This window comes from Triturus cristatus, chromosome 8, assembly GCF_964204655.1.
Source record: "Triturus cristatus chromosome 8, aTriCri1.1, whole genome shotgun sequence".
NCBI classification, from domain to species: Eukaryota; Metazoa; Chordata; class Amphibia; order Caudata; family Salamandridae; genus Triturus; species Triturus cristatus.
Window position 1 is genome coordinate 279,681,192 of NC_140591.1, and position 18,777 is coordinate 279,699,968.

The window sequence follows — 18,777 nt, forward strand, 5'->3', positions numbered from 1 at the left end:
GGGCTAGCTGTGCAAGATACTGTGCAGCAGAGGACGAGCGACTGTGCAAGGGTCGGGAGGAGGCCTGGGAGGGAAGTGGCCTATCTGTGCAAGATACGGTGCAGCAGAGGAGAGAAGGAGCGACTGTGTGCAAGGGAGGAGAGGACATCTGAGAGGGATGTGGCCTAGTTGTGCAAGATACGGTGCAGCAGAGGAAAGGAGGAGCGACTGTGTGCAAGGGAGGAGAGGACGGCGGAGAGGGAAGTAGGCTAGCTGTGCAAGATACGGTGCAGCAAAGGAGAGGAGGAGCAACCGTTTGCTGTGGAGGTCGCCTGGGAGGGAAGTGGCCTAGCTCTGCAAGATACGGTGGAGCAGAGGAGAGGCGGAGCAACTGTGTGCCAGGGAGGAGAGGATGCCTGAGAGGGAAGTTGGCTATCTGTGCAAGATACGGTGCAGCAGAGGGGGAGAGGAGCGACTGTGTGCAAGGGAGGAGAGGACACCTGAGAGGGAGGTGGCCTAGCTGTGCAAGATACGGTGCAGCAGAGTAGAGGAGGAGCGACTGTGTGCTAAGGAGGAGAGAAAGCCTGGGAGGGAAATGGCCTAGCTGTGCAACATACTGTGCAGCAGACTAAAGGAGTTGCAACTGTGTGCAAGGGAGGAGAGAACGCCTGAGAAGTAAGTTGGCTAGCTGTGCAAGATACGATGCAGCAGAGGAGAGGAGGAGCGACTGTGTGCAAGGGAGGAGAGGACGCCTGAGAGGAAAGTGGGCTAGCTGTGCAATATAATGTGCAGCAGAGGAGAGGACGAGAGACTGTGTGCAATGGTTGGGAAGACGCCTGGGAGGGAAGTGGCCTAGCTGTGCAAGATACTGTCCAGCAGAGGAGAGGAGTTGCGACTGTGTGCAAGGGTTGAGAGGACTCCTGGGAGGGAAGTGGGCTAGCTGTGCAAGATACTGTGCAGCAGAGGACGAGCGACTGTGCAAGGGTCGGGAGGAGGCCTGGGAGGGAAGTGGCCTAGCTGTGCAAGGTACAGCGCAGCAGAGGAGAGAAGGAGTGACTGTGTGCAAGGGATGGGAGGATGCTTGAGAGAGAAGTGGCTTAGCTGTGCAAGATACTGTTCAGCAGAGCAGAGGACGAGCGACTGTGTGCAAGGGTCGGGAGGATGCCTGGGAGGGAAGTGGCCTAGCTGTGCATGATACTGTGCAGCAGAGGAGAGGACGAGCAACTGTGTGCAAGGGTCGGGAGGACGCCTGGGAGGGAAGTGGCCTAGCTGTGCATGATACTGTGCAGCAGAGGAGAGGACGAGCAACTGTGTGCAAGGGTCGGGAGGACGCCTGGGAGGGAAGTGGCCTAGCTGTGCATGAGTCTGTGCAGCAGAAGAGAGGACGAGCAACTGTGTGCAAGGGTCAGGAGGACGCCTGGGAGGGAAGTGGCCTAGCTGTGCATGAGTCTGTGCAGCAGAAGAGAGGACGAGCGACTGTGTGCAAGGGTCGGGAGGAAGGCTGGAGGGAAGTGGCCTAGCTGTGCAAGATACGGTGCAGCAGAGGAGAGGAGGAGCGACTGTGTGCAAGGGATGGGAGGACGCCTGAGATAGATGTGGCCTAGGTGGTCAAAATACTGTGCAGCAGAGGAGAGGAGGTGCATGTGTGAGCATGAGAGAAGGTGGCCTTCAGGGGAGAAACCTACTGTGTAAGGTAGGGTTGTAGAGCAGAGGGCAAGCAAGTGTACTGCACCGAAGTAGAGAATGGCGGGGGTGGGGGGGTTAGTAACCTAGCTGTGTAAGTTAAGTACAGCAAAGGAGAGGAGGTGCAAGTTTGCTCATCGGAGGAGAGGATGGCAGGGAGAGGGGTAGCCTAGCTGTGCAAGATACGATGCAGTGTTGCAGAGGGCGAGGAAGGCTCTGCAGAGAAGTACAAGAGTAGAGGAGTAGAGCGGAGTAGCCAGCCCAGCTGTGCAACATACGGCGCAGGCGCGTAGAAGAGTCTCGCCTGGTAGTCTTTCACGAGTAAGAAGAAAAAAGAGAGTTTGGGAGTTTGCCAGAGTGGCTGGTTCTTGAAATAAGATGCCAACGGAGCAGTAGAGGTGTGACGGGAGGGGGTGGGGGGGCAAGAAATAGGCCCTTAGTTGCGGATGGGTGCTCCCCTATCTCTGAGAAAGAAAGAAAAACATCCGTGTAAAAGTGCATAATGTAAGAACACCTGCTGTCAGCTACCTTAGGTGTTGAATACATTCATTTTGAGGTTTTCAATTGTAAACCTAAATCTCGTCAGGTACAATTGCTGTCTGTGATTTGTTTTTTTAATGCACGTTTTTTTTTTAAAGTATAGGTAGTCTAGATTTCTGTTCGAAGTGTGGCTAAAATATCTGTTGCGTTTCACCTTTGAGCAGAGGTCGGTAGGAACTGTAGCTCATGGAGAGTTCTTCTGAGGACACTTGCAGACATCCCCTCGGGTCGGCTTGAGCTGAGCCGAGCTGAGCTGATATTAGCGCTCTAAGGCGCTGTCATCCTGTCCCTTCCCTAACCTTTATGGTGACAGGCCACCATTTTCATTATTTTCTTTTTATTGAAACTCGTTCATCCTCAGATTTCATCACCTCGGCTGACAGCATCAGGTATTTTGTATTTTGCGTCTGGCGGAGAGGACATTTATTAGGCGCATTATCTCCCGCTTGCAGTTTGCGTGGGCTCATTTCCAGAAATAGCGCGGGTGTGTTAGGCAGGATCAGCGCGACAGAGGGGGGTGATCGGAGCTCTGGGGCGAACCCGAGATTGTGAGTGAGCGGGAGGCAGAGCCATCAGCCTTCACTGCATGATTGGAAAAGACACAGTAACATTTAGCGGGTCAATTTTTAAAAAATATTTGTTCCCAGGCGCAGGAAAAACAGGAACATTGCGTTCTCAATCTGGCACTAGACTTTATTTTGAAATTCTTGTTCATTAGCACTATGTGATTAATAGTATACTGTGAAATTAAAGAAGAATAGCTGTTTTCCCTCCTGTTTCCTTGTAATTTCAGGAGCAGTTTAATGAAAGTATTTTTTTTTTTTTTTAGTAATGCACCGAGTGATGTGTGGAGACACTGCTCTCTGGACCTTGGCTTTAGACTTGCCTCTCTCCTCATATTATTGTCGCATAGATTCTGCCTGCTGCTTCTAGACTGTGTTTTCTTTCAGCAGCAGTTCTTGTTCTCAGTTTGTTGTTGTCAGAAAGGAAATTCGTATGCTGTTTAACCTTAGTGTGAAGCGGAACCTGTTGTTATTATTTAAAGCCCACTGCTGTGGGCTATACCTGATGTATCTGAATTAATGGGAAAACTGGGAAACCACCTTGGAGGAAACCAAATCATGAAAAAACTATTTTAAGGGCAGACATTGTCAAGGAGATACAAATAAATTGAAAAAGAAAGGAAAGAAAATGTTATGGAAACTTCCAAAATCACACACTTGGGTCTTGAAAATTAGAGGTGGTGCGGGTTTTTTTTGGTGCAGGGGTGGGTGGTGTTAAGAGATGAGGGGTTTTTAGAGTACAAGATTGGGTGGATTATAGGGATGGAGAGAGTTTTTAGGGATCAGGCATGAGGGGAGTTGAAGGTGGTGATGGTTTTTTAGGGTTAAGGGATGGATGGCGTGTAGGTGTGTTGAGGTACTTTAGGTTTGACAGATGGGTGGAGTTTAGGGCTGTTGAGTGTTTTAGGAATTCAGTGGTCGGTCGAGTTTTGGGGTGGTAAAGGGTTTTTAGTATTCACGAATGAATAGCGTTTAGGGTGATGTGGGTTTAAGCGTTCAGGGATTGGTGAAGTTTATATGAAGAAAGGGCTTTTAGGCTTCAAGGATGTGGGAGTTTGGTGGTGGTGAGGAATTTTAGAGGTTCTGAATGAATGGTTTTCAGAGGTGGTGAGTTTTTTTTAGTGTAAATGGATAAGGAGTTTAGGGGTAGTGAGGTGGTTTTAGGTTAAAAGATGGGTAGAGTTTAGGAGTGCAAAGGGCTTTAGGGGTTGAGGAATGTGTGGAGGTTAGGGGCAGATATAGGTGATTTAGGTTTGGGGAGGGTTTTTAGGGTGGAGTTTAGGGTTAGAAAGGGCTTTAAGGGTTCAGGAATGGGTGGAGTTTAGGAGTCAGAGATGGGTTTAGTTTATGCATCAGGAGGCATTCTTAGGGGGCAGAGATGGATGGTGTTTAAGTGCGGTGAGGGTTCAGTGAATTAAAACCATGCAAAGTAATTGACATTGTAAAATATAAAAATCCAAAATAATGTCCCCTGATGTAAAGGATTAAAATAAATACATTTTACAAAAATGGTCTGAAAGTAAGACCTTCACTCATTTCATTTATACCTTAAAAATAAATATGCAGAAGCCAAATTCAGAAAAAATATATTCTATAAAATTGCAAATGCCATTCATCCTGAAATTTTCCATTAAACCATTTAGATGAAATGGTTTCTGAGTAATGGTGTTCATTAAATTGTTTTTCTATCAAATCGCTTACAGTCGGCTATACTAGTTGCTAAAGGGCCCGAACCCGAGTTAAAAACCTGAGCCGGACTATAACGAGAGTGAGGACCTCTACAAACCAGTGTATCTCAAGGTAGAAGGGCTGCAATGCTATTGAAACATCCCACCCACTGATGGCAGAATGTTCTAAATTAAAAAAGGGAGACATAACGAGACCAGCATTGGAATTTTGGAGCAGAAGATCAGTACCAGCCGTTATTGGCCCTGAGCTACTCCATTTACTTAAGTGGCGCTCTCAACATTCAATGTCGTAATTATATATTATAAACTCATGTAAAAGATTAACTCTCTTGCTGGAGATAGTGCGGGCAAGTAGTTTACATCACTGTCCTGTACAAATGGGGATCTCAGCTTTATTTTTATTTTTTTATTTTTTAAACATTTCAGTCTGTATTTATCCATACTTAATTTTTTGCTCATCTCACTAATTTTATCCATATTTTGTATTCTGTGAAAAAGATGACGTTTTAACTAATATAATGCCACTTAATTAATTGATGAATTTACACTCACGCTGCCAGTTGTTAGCAGAAAATTTAGATATTTCTAATACAAAACCTTTCTTCTGAAAATATTAGGATTCTGTGTAAACAAGTTCGTAGCTGCTACTGTTTCATCCCTTCAAACATAACAGTTGTTGGCATAGCATTTAGGATGGACAGCAAAGAGAGTAAGACCAAAGTTTTTTTTCCCCATTTTTTATTATGGAAGGGCAAACACATTATTGTTCAATGGCATTTATATGTAAAAATCAGTTCAAATGTAAAACAGTGAGCCTTGCATTGATGACGTTTTTTTCTGCCAATGAAGCACTGTTACCTCAGTCTTTGATGTAAGAAGGTGCATGCATTATTTTTCGAAAGGATGTTGGTTAGTGTGTCCTATGTGTGAAAAACAGGGGTTTGCCTAGGTGGCAGGTGGACAGGTGTGCATGATGTGTTTGAAGGAAATGGAGTGCAGGCTGTAGTTATGCATCGGATAACATGTTTTTGTCTGCATGGTACAGGGCACTTCAGCATAAAATTATGCATTTTTAGATACGATTCAGTCACAGATGTTGTTGCCTTGCCAGCTTCACGTTTTCCAAAAATAAGAATACATACATATATCATTCAAACAGGTGCTTTTGGTCAGTCCCTACATCCATTGGTCGCCTCAAACGTTATTCTTAGTTTTCCTTCGCCCACCAAAGTACGCAGTTTGGGGCAGTGGGGTCAGCCCAATACATCCTTTGCCTTTCTTGCAATTTTGGGCATTTTTTCCTGATCACATGTGCTCAGCCGCCTTAAAAAAAAAGTACACTTCTCTGCTTGAGCTTGTGTAGTTTGACTGCTGGACCACTCCTTTAGTTTTTAGTAATTAGAATTTCAGCCCTACAGAGCCTTGTACTTCTTCTAGGCGGCAGCTAACAATGTTTCTTTGGGATGCTTGTAAGGCCGGTAACTCACTCCTCAGGCACATCTGACCTGGTTAAACTTGTATTTATTACTGGGCTACCTAATTCAGCAGATTTTGTCCCACTGTTGAATTTTCTCACAACCAATGTATTCTCTCAATGTTTTTTTTATTTTTTATTGCGGCTTGTTTTTGTATATCAATTCCTACCACAGTTGCTATTTCTAAGTGGTGCTTTAACTGACAGTTGTTGCAATTACCAATGTACTGACCCCGGAAGAATGGATAGCTGAGTTACTAAGATTCCAAAACTTGATACGAAGTTCCCAACCTCTCCGCACCCCTCTTGAGTATGTCCTGTATTCTACTTTTCCCCAAGGATCTCCTTTTCTCCTCCTTTCCTGCTTTGATCAAGCTCATTTCTCCTGAATTGACCCTGTTTTCTCTGCTTCAACACACTGTCCTCTGACTCACCCCATCTCCCATTGCCCCTTGCATTTACCAACTCCTCACCACACACTTCCTGATTTTTCTTTCCCTCCCTTTCACCCATTCTGTGTCTCTGCATTCATAAATCCAAATCCAAGCTTGCATTCCCCAATCTTCGTCCATCCCCTTTCTTCTTTTTAATATGAATACAGTTTGTGATCAGTTGTCTAAGTCTAAGTTTAAGATTGTTCCTTTTCCAATGCAAGTCCTTCTTTTCAGCTTTATGTCACAAATTGCCCATTGCTCCAGGTAGTTGCCAACATACTCCGTAATTGGTGTACCTTGCCATGTTGTATGGAAAATTGGTCACCTGATGTGCAACAGAATACCTCTAGACTCCAGAACGTCCAGTTTCCTCACTTTTCTTAAATATAAATCTATAATTTATCTCTGCAGTACCTAGTGTCATCTGTGCAGGGTCGTCTGTCATTGTCAAACTGAGAAATCTCCAGGTAGTGTTGAGCTTTACAAAAACCCCCACCACATACATTCATTCATAAACATTCAAGCATGTTCTGTTGCATCCTATGATAAAATGTGTGCCAAGTATGCCTTACTTCTTTCTCGTAAGGGATTTGATCCTTCACAGTTGGATAAGGTGGGACTTCTAATTAGTGAGAAAAATAAAGATAATTTACTCAAAGCTCAGTCATAATATTTCCTTTCAAAAAAAGGAATTCACCACACAAACTTAATTTTAGTAGGTAGTGTCTGACACTGTTATATTCCTCCTTTCAAATATCACGTAACTAAATTGAATGAAGAAATTTGATTTCTGTAAACCATTTCATCACATGATAATAAGCACAAGTGTTGATTTTATTACTTCTGTGGAATCACCTTTAATTCTGTATGATAGTTCATGTCCCACTACTATGTATATTAAAAACAATTAAGACAGTGAAATAAAGAAACACATTTTTTAATCATTCAGTTCTGTCCTGTGGAATTGTTTTTAGCTCGTCTGATGGTGAGTGGCATAAATTTGTGACCTGATGAAAACACATTATTTTTGTCGGGCAATAGAAAGTTGACTCTCTCTACTTTTATTCCATCACTCACTGTTTGTTTTGATGCTTTTTGACCTCCATGTAGGAGCAAATCTTTATGGAGGTCGTCGGCAGTACTGTTTGTGGAGTTCAAATCTTTGAATATAAGGAGATAATTGGAGTTCTTGTAGACATGTTTTTTTTCTCCGCATTACTTGTAATATTTACTATTGTTGGATTTAATTATGCCTGTGATGGTGGCTGCATATATGTTGAAGAAGATGGGGATCTATCTAATCATTGTGGCACTTCGCATGTGATGATGAAGGTTCTAGGGAGAAAGAGGCTGAGTTTGACATGATACGTTTAGTTGCGGCTGTCAATCACCTCAGGTTCACCTTGGTGGTTGAGAGGAGTATGTTTTGGTTGTTAGCATTGATGAGGATAAAAAGATCGATATGAGTAGTGTAAACAATTATTCATGCTACAGAAAATTTGAATTTTTCATAGGGTTTGTTTTTTGCGCAATAACTACTGACCTAATATTAACCCCATTAGATAGATTGATGTAGTTAAATTGTCTGTCCTATCCCAATTACATATCTCTTATTTTTCAGGATGAAGAAGAAGCCGTCGCCTACCTTGACCGTGAAGAAAGTGCAGATGAGATAGATTTAACCACTCTTCCTGATCCTGATAAATTGCGTGGTTCTGATCAGGAGGATTTGGATAATGAACTTGAGGAAAATGACAGGTAAGCTTTTTATATTAAAAAACAAACCTATCCAACACATATAGTTACAGGGGCATTCATACATGTCCAATTTTCCATTATAAATTATTCCAGTATTTACATTATGAACAGAATTTTGAAAACCATACAAATACATCTTTGGATGTATGAAATCAGGCAACATTATGCACCCCACCTAATTAGAACATTGTCTAGGAAGCAGAGTTGCTACTTGAGGCTGGGAGAAAATGAGGAGGGTGTATGTGGATTTCAGAATGGTTTGTAGAATTGAAGAAGAGTTTAAAACAAAGATAGGAATAAAGTTTGGTTGACTAAAATGATTTGTTAAAGGACAGGATTTTCAGATACTGTATTTTGTGAAAAGTGACCTGATGGTAGGTTCACACAGCCTTTAGTCGAGCACAGCAGGGTTGGCCACAGATCCTAGCGTATGGCCAGTCCCAGCATTCAACACAGTTTGAGCAAACTCTGCTGTGTATGGTCGTTGGGTACCACAATTGCTAAAAAAATGTTTTTGAGGAAGTTCGTGAGACTTGGGGGAGGATCCGCATTTTCCAGGATCTGTAAATCCAGACCACTAACTGTAAATCCCATGACAAATCTGAACAAAACTTGACTTTCTGAAACAGAGCTACTTTAACTATTTGTCTGTCAGGTGTGTCATCTGTGTATATATCATTTGCCCCCAGATAGAGGTGGATTTCAAAAGAGATTTCCTTAAATTGCCAGTCTTTATGATAGTTGACAACTGGAAAGGGTTCCCTTGGCCCAGACATTTTCCAGAATTTAATTTTCCTAAAAACAACTCGCAGTACACTGAAAGCTGAAGTGAGGGCTGGTTGAAATCAAAGGGGGATGTGAGAAATATCAAGATATAGCCAATATGTGGTTTCACATAGGTCAAAGCAGAGAGCTACTAAGAAACATCTGCGCACACATGTGTTAGAAATCTGAGCTGCGGTAGTCTATGGGGGTAGTAGTAAAGCTCAGCCATTCCAAATGAAGTTTGTTGTTCAAATGAGGTGGATATGCCACTAATCAAACATTGTTGTTGAAACCTGTGGCCATTTTGACACTGTTCACTGCTATTTATTGTTATCTGGGATTCCCAGCCTGATGATGGGGAATGATTCACGCATGCCAATGTAGGAAAGATATTAATGCTGGTGAACTAGTTACAGGTAAGTAACTAATTTCATCTTCTTTTTACAATCCGGAAATACCTAATCTGAGCCTTTTCTGCCGATCAAGAATGCCCTGACCAACACCCTTGTGCTCTTGGGCTAAATCCTGCTCTTCTTGCTCACCTGTTAACAGAAAGGTGGCTCGCCGACACAGACCAGTCCTGGATGGGCCTGCCTGCTCCGTACAGAATCTTATTCCAAGCCTGGTATTACAGACCTCAACCAAGAGGGTTAACCCTAATTATTTCCTATGACCTCTTGCTAGACAGAGACTCAAATAGAGTTGAGTAATTTGAGAAGAGGATGTTTTCTTCAGCTATCCTTGCCCTCAGGTCAGTCAACATAATCTGTTTGCAGGGTAAGTACTGTCATGGGACATGGTCGCTGAGATCATGGAAGCTGTCCCAGAGGAATACCACTCTAACTTGGAATAGATCGCCGAGATACAGCCATATATGTAATTCTGTCAAGCTTGAACACAACAGACCGCTTAGAGCTGTCGGCACAAATGTGGTGCTTCGGTGCCATGGATGAGATCCACAGGCTGTTCTGGTGATGTTCATGCACAGCTTATGGATATATCCTTTGATAGATCTTGCCTTTTTGGTAGAAAGGCTAACTCTGCTCTTGAGTGCTTCAAAGGAAGTAGAGCCACTGCATGCTGCCTCAATGTCTCAACACTTGCAAAACAATATCCACAACAATTTCACCTCTTTTGAGGTATTGTGAGGGTTTCACACACAGGCAGCATCACAGCCTACCACCCAACCAGCAGGCCCCCCAGGCATTTCGTGTTCCAACAAACAGTACCCAGACTCCCTGATACAGGGATCCCCCCAGTCCCCTGCTCCTCTGGCAGCAGCCTCCAAGCATATTTAGTTTGCTCTTAGTGGCACAAGACCACCCTATGGTAGGCAGGATCAGACATTTTCTCCAAGGGTCCTAAGCCTTTACATCTGACTGGTGGGTCTTGCAGGTAATCCAAAGGGGCTATGCCCTGTCATTCCTTCTGTTCTGCTGCACCTTCCACCCACTTCAGAGAGGCTTTCAGAGGACAATTTGTCCTTTTTACTGCAGAAGGTTCAGACTGTTTTGGAGAAAGGAGCATTAGAGAGAGCCCCTACCTTTGAGACCGTAACTGGGTATTACTCCCACTATTTCCTGCCGTCAAAAAAGTACAGAGGCTTTTGTCCTATTTTAGATCTTCAACCTCTGTTTCTTCCTGCAAAAGGATAAATTCAGGCGGCTCACACTGGCAAGATTGTTATCTGCCCTGTATCCAGGAGACTGGATGGTGGTGTTCAACCTACAGGATGCCTATTTCCATATCCATGTCCCGCAGGGACACCGTAGCCACCTGCGGTTCAAGGTCCGCTACAACCATTTTCAGTTTTCCATGCTTCCTTTCACTGTCACCAGCGCACCTCCGGTATCACAAAGGTGATGAAGATGATTGCGGCATAACCTTCAGAGGTAGGGAGCACCAGTTTTCCTACCTTGATGACTGGCTGTTGAAGGTAAATTCATTACAGTCAGTTGTGGACCACCTACAGATGTGGGAAAACCTCCTTACAACACCGGGGTTCACACTTAATGTGCCCGAGTCATAAAGGACTCCCTTGCAAAGGCTCCCTTTCATCAGAGCCATCCTGGATACCGTGCACTTTTCAGACTCTCTACCAAATCAGTTTATCCAGGACATTCGAACTATGATCCTGATGTTTCGACCTTATTCCTGGGTCTCAGTGAGTGTAGTTCTGAGGCCCAGCAAGGACAAGCATTGGGCACTGTTAAAGGTTATTTTTACACAATCTTGCATGGCAGTTATTCGGGTGTTTTGATCTGGCAATGAAACGTTCAATCCCATTGGCTGTTGATACAATAGATGTGGCCAAGGCCTTTGATCGGGTTTGCTGGGTGTATTTGTGGGAGGTCCTGGTAGTACAAGAGTGTAGCCCATGTTTTATCACGACTCTACAGAGATTATATGAAAATTCAACAGCGCTATTCCTATTTAATAGCGCTGTGACAGAGAGTTTTAGGATTACTCTGGGTACGAGGCAGGGGTGTCCGCTTTCCCCCTTTTTGTTTGATATTTATATAGAGCTTTTCGCTCAGCTCCTTTAAAAAGACCCTCAGGTAACCCCTTTTTCTGCACAACAACTTAGACCCAAGATAGCGTTGTATGCAGATAATTTAATCATTTATACATCTGACCCTTTTCCTTTTCAGACTATACCTAGGGTGGGAAAGTAAGCAGAAGAATTTGGGGCATTGTCAGGCTACACTGTGAATGCAACTAAGTCAGAGATTATGTGCTGGAATATCACCAATTGGAGTCAGGAGGTAAGTGACATCTCAGCACATAATTTAGGCAGGTAGCAAAGGAGATGGATAAGCTGCTTATAAGGTGGAGGAACTTACCATTGTTGATTTTTGGACAGGGTAATTAAAATGACGAATCAACCTAAATTGACTTATCTCTTTAACTGTATTCCCCATACGTTTTTTAAAAAAGAGATAGGGAAAATACAGGGGGAAATTACTAGCTTTATCTGGGCATCAGGGGGAGCTAGGCTCTCTTGGAAATAGTTAAGGAGGAGTTTGATAAAAGAGTGCTTGGCATTACTGCATCTAAACCTATGGCGTTTCAATTTAAAAACTGTAGGATGCTCCTTGGGACTCTGAATAGCTCAACATGGAGACGCATTCTAACAGAAATGGTGATAGGGCTGGAATCTACAAGTGTTTTATGTAAATTTGAGGCTCCCAAGCTTTAAAGAAGGTGCGTCTGAAAGTTCTGAAAGCTGCACTATGCCTTTGGTACAGGGTCAGGAAGATTCTTGGCATCGGGTACTACTCTGATTGTTCCCCGATTTGGGTTTCCCCGGGCACTCCCAAATGTTTGCGGGATAGGCTGAGCCTTCCTCTGAGGGAGGCCGGGATTGCCAGCTGGGGGGATCTTTTTACAGCGCAATGGCTTTTACCCCGGGAAGAACTCAAGGTAAAGACTGGGGGCTCCTTGTCTAGATTTAAGTATATACAGCTCATCTCTTGGTATATAAGCACTATTTTAGAGATAGGTGGGCTTAGGAAGTAGAAGCACTTTTGCAGGACACACAGCCTTTAAGCAATGAGGTCTCTACATGGTACCAGAGTATGGAGTTTTGGAGCTACCTGGTGGGATGTGGAAGGGGGTAATTCCAGAATCCGATCTCCCATATATAGGGCAAATTTCTTTGAAACTGTTATACTCTACGGTAAAGGCAGCAAATTTAAAAAATAACACATTTTTCACCCTTGATAGAATATATTGAACACCCCAGAGGCTAGCTAGATTTGTACGATCCCCTATCCTAAAATGTAAAAGATGTGGATATCCTGAAGCAAATGATGAGCACATGTTCGTTACCTGTCCCTCAATTAGTGAATTCTGGAATAAATTGAGCAATATTAAAACAGACATCCTTGGTCTCAAAATTGAGGTGAGCCTGGTGCTGGTGTTAATGGGTGTGGAAGCAGAGTCACTTAGCCTTTTGGGCAGGAAACAGAGGGAGCTGCTCTTCTATCTTGCGCGCCTGGCTTTTTTAAACATTGCCAATTAAATAGAATAATTGTGAAAAAATTGAGAGGGGGCAAGGACTTTATTTTTATTTTTTACGGCGGTGGGCACAACATTAAGAAGTTTGAAGACCACTGGTTTAGAGGGTGGACAATAGATTGCCTCTACCCACAGGCTAGAAGGCATAAACGTGGCATCCCCAGAACTCTCCTGGACCTGTGAGGAATCTAAAGAAGGAATGCCCTGCTGTCTGAATCCTGAAGGTAGACAGAGCCTTTTTGTCTTGAACTAGGATCCCAGAGGTGATTCCAAGGGTCAGTTGGCTGACCTGTTTGAACTGCAGGGACACAACAACTTTCAGGTGCCTTTTCCTGCTTTCCAGATGACCAGTCCAACCTGCACCTGACCTGGTCCCCTCTGCTGGCGTCTGGGGGAGTGGGTCTTGACCCCCTCCCTCCAAGTACTTTCCCTAAGATGCTGGACCCTTGGTTATGGTCAGAGTGTAATCCTTCTTGCCTAACTGCAAACTTCATAAGATTAGACGCAGACAATCTTTGTCTATGGCTTCACCTGTTCCAACACTGAGCAGCCACCGATCAACTCCGAGACCTCACACAGTGGCCCCCGTCCTTACACAGGAGCCCCCATTGTCATCGAGACATTCTTTGGAATGCGTTTTCCCCACTGCTGCCTCATCAAAGGCCACTTTCTCTACAGAAAACTGTAGATCAGAAGGTAAACTTTCTACTGTGATGGACCTTGTGCCTATACTTGACTGGCGATCCATTGCGGTCAGCCTTAACTTTTGACTTTGACACGGTGTAGCGTGACCAGATACCACGGTTGGCGCTTTGTGCTTTATGGCTCTATTTTAACTCAAACTTTTAAAAAACGTATATCTTCGAATCTACTTATTAGATTTTTGTAATTTTGATGTCATTTTATTTACTAAAATATTCTTTATTTTTCTAAATTTGTTTAGGATTCTCATTTAGTTGTGTATTCATTCCATTACTGTTTGAGTGCTGCATAATTACTTCACCTATTGCCTTTAGGCTAAGCCTGACCGCTCTCAACCAAGGCACAAGAGACTTGAGCACAGGTTTATTTTGTGAATCAAGTGGTTCACCCTGACAAGTTTTGTGATTATTACCTGACATGTGTTCTAATCTAATGCTACAATTTCTTAGACATACCATAACAAATGCTTGCCAGTGTTAAAATGAAACTTTTTTCTATTTTTTTTTGCCAAGCACAGTGGGAGTTTCAGGGTGTCTTTGGTGTATTTTAGACGTTGATGTTTCAGATTTTCTTTTTCAAGTTTCCTCTTATAACCCCATGCCTCTGCTGACGCAGATCTAATTATTTTAGGAAAGTACTTGGAGTGAGCTTTCTTATTAGGTTTTCAGAAGTGACACACTGGCTTGTCGTTAAAAAACCTATCTATGACCATGATTGGAACGCTGTAGGCAATAAATTGGCAAAAAAAACCTCTTTGTAGTTTAGGTGGCTATACGCGCGACCCAAAAATTATTTTGACGCCATGTTCAAAGCGAGTTGCTGATTTCTCACAGGGCCACTGTCTCAAAGCTGGCTTGGGTGTCTTGTCGGAGGTGGCCACAACAACAAACACCAACTTTCTTCTAATAAAAAACAAAAGCTAACTTAAAAATTTGATGAGCCTTGCCAAACTGCAAAGGACCTGATTCACAAAGGTAAACTTACACTTTAGTGTAAATTCACTACTTTTTAGTATTCACAAACTAGATGCGGAGTTTTACGACTCCGGGGTTTTACGACTCGGCACACCCTATACTTACTTGTGCGATTGCAGAGTCTCCAAATCACAATTCAGTATAGGGAGTACGGAGTCTTAAAACTCTGCACGTGTTTTGTGAATACCTAAAAGTAGTAAACTTATACAAAAGTCTACGTTTACCTTTGTGAATCAGGCCCACAATTTTATTGTTTAGATAACAATCTAAGCTTTCAGTACAGTGTATACCATTATGTTCTGCTCGCACGTACATTCACAAGTTTTTATTTAAAGGAGATGCAGATCTGCACCCTTGTAGGAAACGCTCTGCTGCTGCCACCTAACTTTAATAGCGGCCACTAGAATAAGGTAAACTAGGTACACTGAACACATTCCAAGAGCAAAACCATTAAAATCTAGCAAAATCAATATTTCAATCCTACAGGCAAAGCTTAACAAAATCAGCAAAATGAGAAAGATGGCTGCCATATCGACTGCAGAGATTAAAATATATAAGGAGCCGGAATACAGTACTGCTGCACGAGACATGTATATGTGTGTGTGTGTGTGTGTGTGTGTGTGTGTGTGTGTGTGTGTGTATATATATATATATATATATATATATATATATATATATATATATATATATACATGTATATATATAAACTTTTTTTTACAATTTACAATAGTGAAATTGAGAATTGAGTCACAAATAATTTAGACTAAATTAGTTTGGAAGAAATAAAACATGACCAGGATCCTGGAACTGTGTTGCTAATAAATGAATTGCAAGGACCCTTGTGCAGAGGTCAACATACTGCACCTCTGAGTGGAAGGGGTTTGCTTACAAACTTACAGAGTTGTGTTTTCAGGTTGAACATATTCTACATTTTGCGTAGGCTGACACTGAGGGACCATCTCTAAGAGACCTATTTCATATACTTGGAGGAATGTCTGTCTAAACTCCTCTTGTTTCGATTTTGTGACAATGGAAGTGGCTGCCAGGATTAATAAGAGTGAAATGTACATGTAATGTAAGATAAAACTGTGCAAGGTTTGATTGTGGTTTAGAATTTGTATGTGTGTCTTGGGAATGCGTGTCCTAACTCCACAACCCTGCCACAAGGGATCTAGTACCACCCAGGAGTATCTGGTCTTCACTACACCATCGTCTTCGAACCTAATTTTCAGTCGACCCCTTGCTCTGTTTCTCTCTTGCCTCACAGTAGACCATAGCGACACTGTTTTCCTTAGGAACTGTTACCTCATTTGTACGTGTATCCATGTGCTCCCACCCATGGGCGGGTGCAAACTCTGCCCAGAGTCATATAACAGAAGATTAAGCTGGATGCAGTGGTGGCTATTGTGCATGTTAAGCCAATCAAGTGCTGAATGTAGACTGACTGGAATAGTACATATGGTGTTCATAAGCAATGCAAAGAGCTCCCTTGGACCAAAGTGTTGACTATTATTAAACATATTCGCCTCAGCTCATAGCGCCATCTTCACAGGATGGTGCACTGTTGTCCAGAGCTTGAGTGCACTCTTTATGGGTCAGTGTCTTTGCCTTGCTTTTGTCACACTGTCGTCTAGGCAAGCATGTAGGAATAGCTGTTAATTATGTTTGCATCTTGGGATCTTGGATTTTGTTTTACTAGATATGTTGTGACCACTGCTTTATACCTCCATTTCACTCACACAAAACTTCTCATCCTCGGGGTCTTCTCAGTCAGACTGCACAATAAAATTTCCCAAATCAATTCAGAAAAATAAAGAACAAATTAATGGGCAAAAAATGTGAAGATCATCAAAATAGGTTAAGGGGAACTGGAGATAGATTTTTAAATTTTTTTAAGGCAAAAGCACCTAGTGTACCAGGACCTAGGTGCAATTTAAGGCCTATGGCAGTGGAGCAGAGATGATAAAATAAGTGGGCTGTCATGTTCAAAGGTTTAACTTTAAGACTTAGTTTCTAACTGCTAGGGAAGTTTTTTAGTCAGTCCTGCAGCCCCTAGCTCTTTGGGCAGGTTTGTGGGCACCAGGACTCTGTTCAGCCAGGTCTCCAACAGGGTTAAGTTCTCTTTAGTCAGCTTGGCCTTTTTGGAGCCAGGAGTTCTTCTGCTTTTTGTCTCCCTGAATCAGGTAATCAGAGGGCCAACGACTTTACCCTTGGAGAGCAGTTCCAGTCCTTGGGTGCCCGCAGGATTCAGGCATCCTTAAGTGAGTTCTCTTCTTCCAGCAGAAGTCAGGATTCGTCTCCCTAAGGAGCATTTTTTCCTAGATGGTCATCTCAGGACTCGGAATGTTCTGAGGAGGGGTTGCTTGAGGTGCCAGACTTAATCTGTGCACTAGCTACTAATTGGAGAAAATCTTCCACCCAATCCTAAGTAGTGGAGAGGTGTGGCACAGCGGCCAGGGCAGCTGACTCTGAAGCACGGGGCTCCCGGTTCGATCCCCGGCTCCGGCGGCAGCTCAGCCCAGCACCATGTGACTCTGGGCAAAAGCTCGCTTAATCTTCCCGACTGCCCCCAGCGCCTTGAGACCCTTGGGGGTGATTTATTTGCGCTTTACAAATACTGAGTTATTATTATAAGTATTTTCTCAGAATTCCCCACCTCCTTTTGCAGCACTTCCTGTTTGCCTTACTGTAAAATTACCAGTCTCCCCAATTCCAACATGGTAGGACCCAGCTGTCACCAGGCAGGCCTGCCTTCGCCTTCTTGGCTACTCACCACATGACAGGGCAAAGAACAGTTTTCTCTCGTACAGTGGCTGAAGACTGGCTGTCCAGGAGGATCTTAGGGCAATGTAGGAGAATCCCTACCTGGCATCTCCAAGTCAAATGTGGTAGTGCTAAAGCTTCAATTTGTTCTGCCCTCTCTTCCTGTTCACTCCCAGATAGCTCATCCTTGCTAATGGTCACCCGTTAACATCAATCATCCTTGCCTTGACCGAGAGGCAAGCCATTGTTCTCTAAGCCAGAGTTGTTAATTATCCCAGCGAAGAATGTGTATTCCAGCTCTGGAGCTGTTGTGGCTGGAGGCTGGCTGCTTGGATAGGTCCTGAGATTGAATAGGGGAAACCCTTTGTGGCTTCTCCAAGACAATAGAGGTAGTGCTGAACCTGCTGTTTGGTCTGCCATTTGCTCATACATCTCCCAGATAGCTAATTCCTACTAAGTGGTCAGCAGTTCACACTCATTGGCCTTTCCTAGGCCAGACCCAATCAATTTTCCTTTGAGGCAGATTCATAAAGTTATCCAGACATGGATATGTATTCCAGCTCCAGAGGTGTGAGAAGTGGCAGAACTGGTTTTAAGCCAGTACTGGCTCCGGTGGCATTAAGCAGCATTTTAAAAAGAAAAAACTGGGGGGGGAGGGGAGGGGGGTCACTGAGGGATATCTTACCTACTGGCGTTTGCTTGTAGGTAGTTTTAGTTAGGACCCAGTTTCCATAGGAAAAGCGTTTGTTTTGCTAATAACTTTAGCACCTTTTGACGAATCTTCACAATTTTCAAAACTAGTTTGGCACTCACTTCAGCTGCGATTTGGAAAGTTTCAGGGTGATTCGTCGAGGATCCGTGAATGCCAGAAACGTTGTTTTTAATTTTTTTTGCTGTAAATTCATGGAGGATCCGCAGCAAAAAGAAAACAGACGAGGTCTCCCGGGCGTGTATTTTCTTTTCACTCCTCGGGTGGGCCATGTCCCGGGGGCATTGTATATATTAATATGGGGGAGGGGTGCACGTGACCCCCTCCCCAGTCTGATTTCAGCCCCGGGGTCCCCATCTCCCAGGGCCCGATCGATATTGAGAAGGTGAGGGGGGGGCTGCGTGCCCCACTCCCCTTTCAAAAAAGTGGTGGGCCCTGAGGGATGTTGTCCTCGGGGAGGGGAGCTCCCCCTTTAGAATATTGCTGGGCTCCTTAAAATGGGATCCTCGAGCCAAATCATCCCAGGGAGGGGGGCTTCGTTCGTACTCCCTCTAAATATGGTGGTAGGTCGCAGGTGGTGGGGTCCCTGGGACCAAACACAGCCTGGGGAGGGGGCCACATACCCCCTCTCCTAAAACGTAAAAATGCATAGGGTCCCAGGGAATAGGTCCCGTGGCGCAAATTGGCCCACTGAGGGGGTTGAGTAATTCCTGCCTATTACATAT

The 18,777-nt window shown here is 43.8% G+C and overlaps 1 protein-coding gene across 1 annotated transcript in view; it reads left to right on the forward strand.

Annotated features, from left to right (window-relative positions):
* DDX10 (DEAD-box helicase 10) overlaps nt 1-18,777 on the forward strand; it is an 867,511-nt gene that overhangs the window by 738,377 nt on the left and 110,357 nt on the right. The window contains exon 17 of the mRNA XM_085621530.1: nt 7,983-8,119. Coding sequence (XP_085477656.1) covers nt 7,983-8,119 — 137 coding nt within the window. The remainder of the gene's footprint in view (nt 1-7,982; nt 8,120-18,777) is intronic.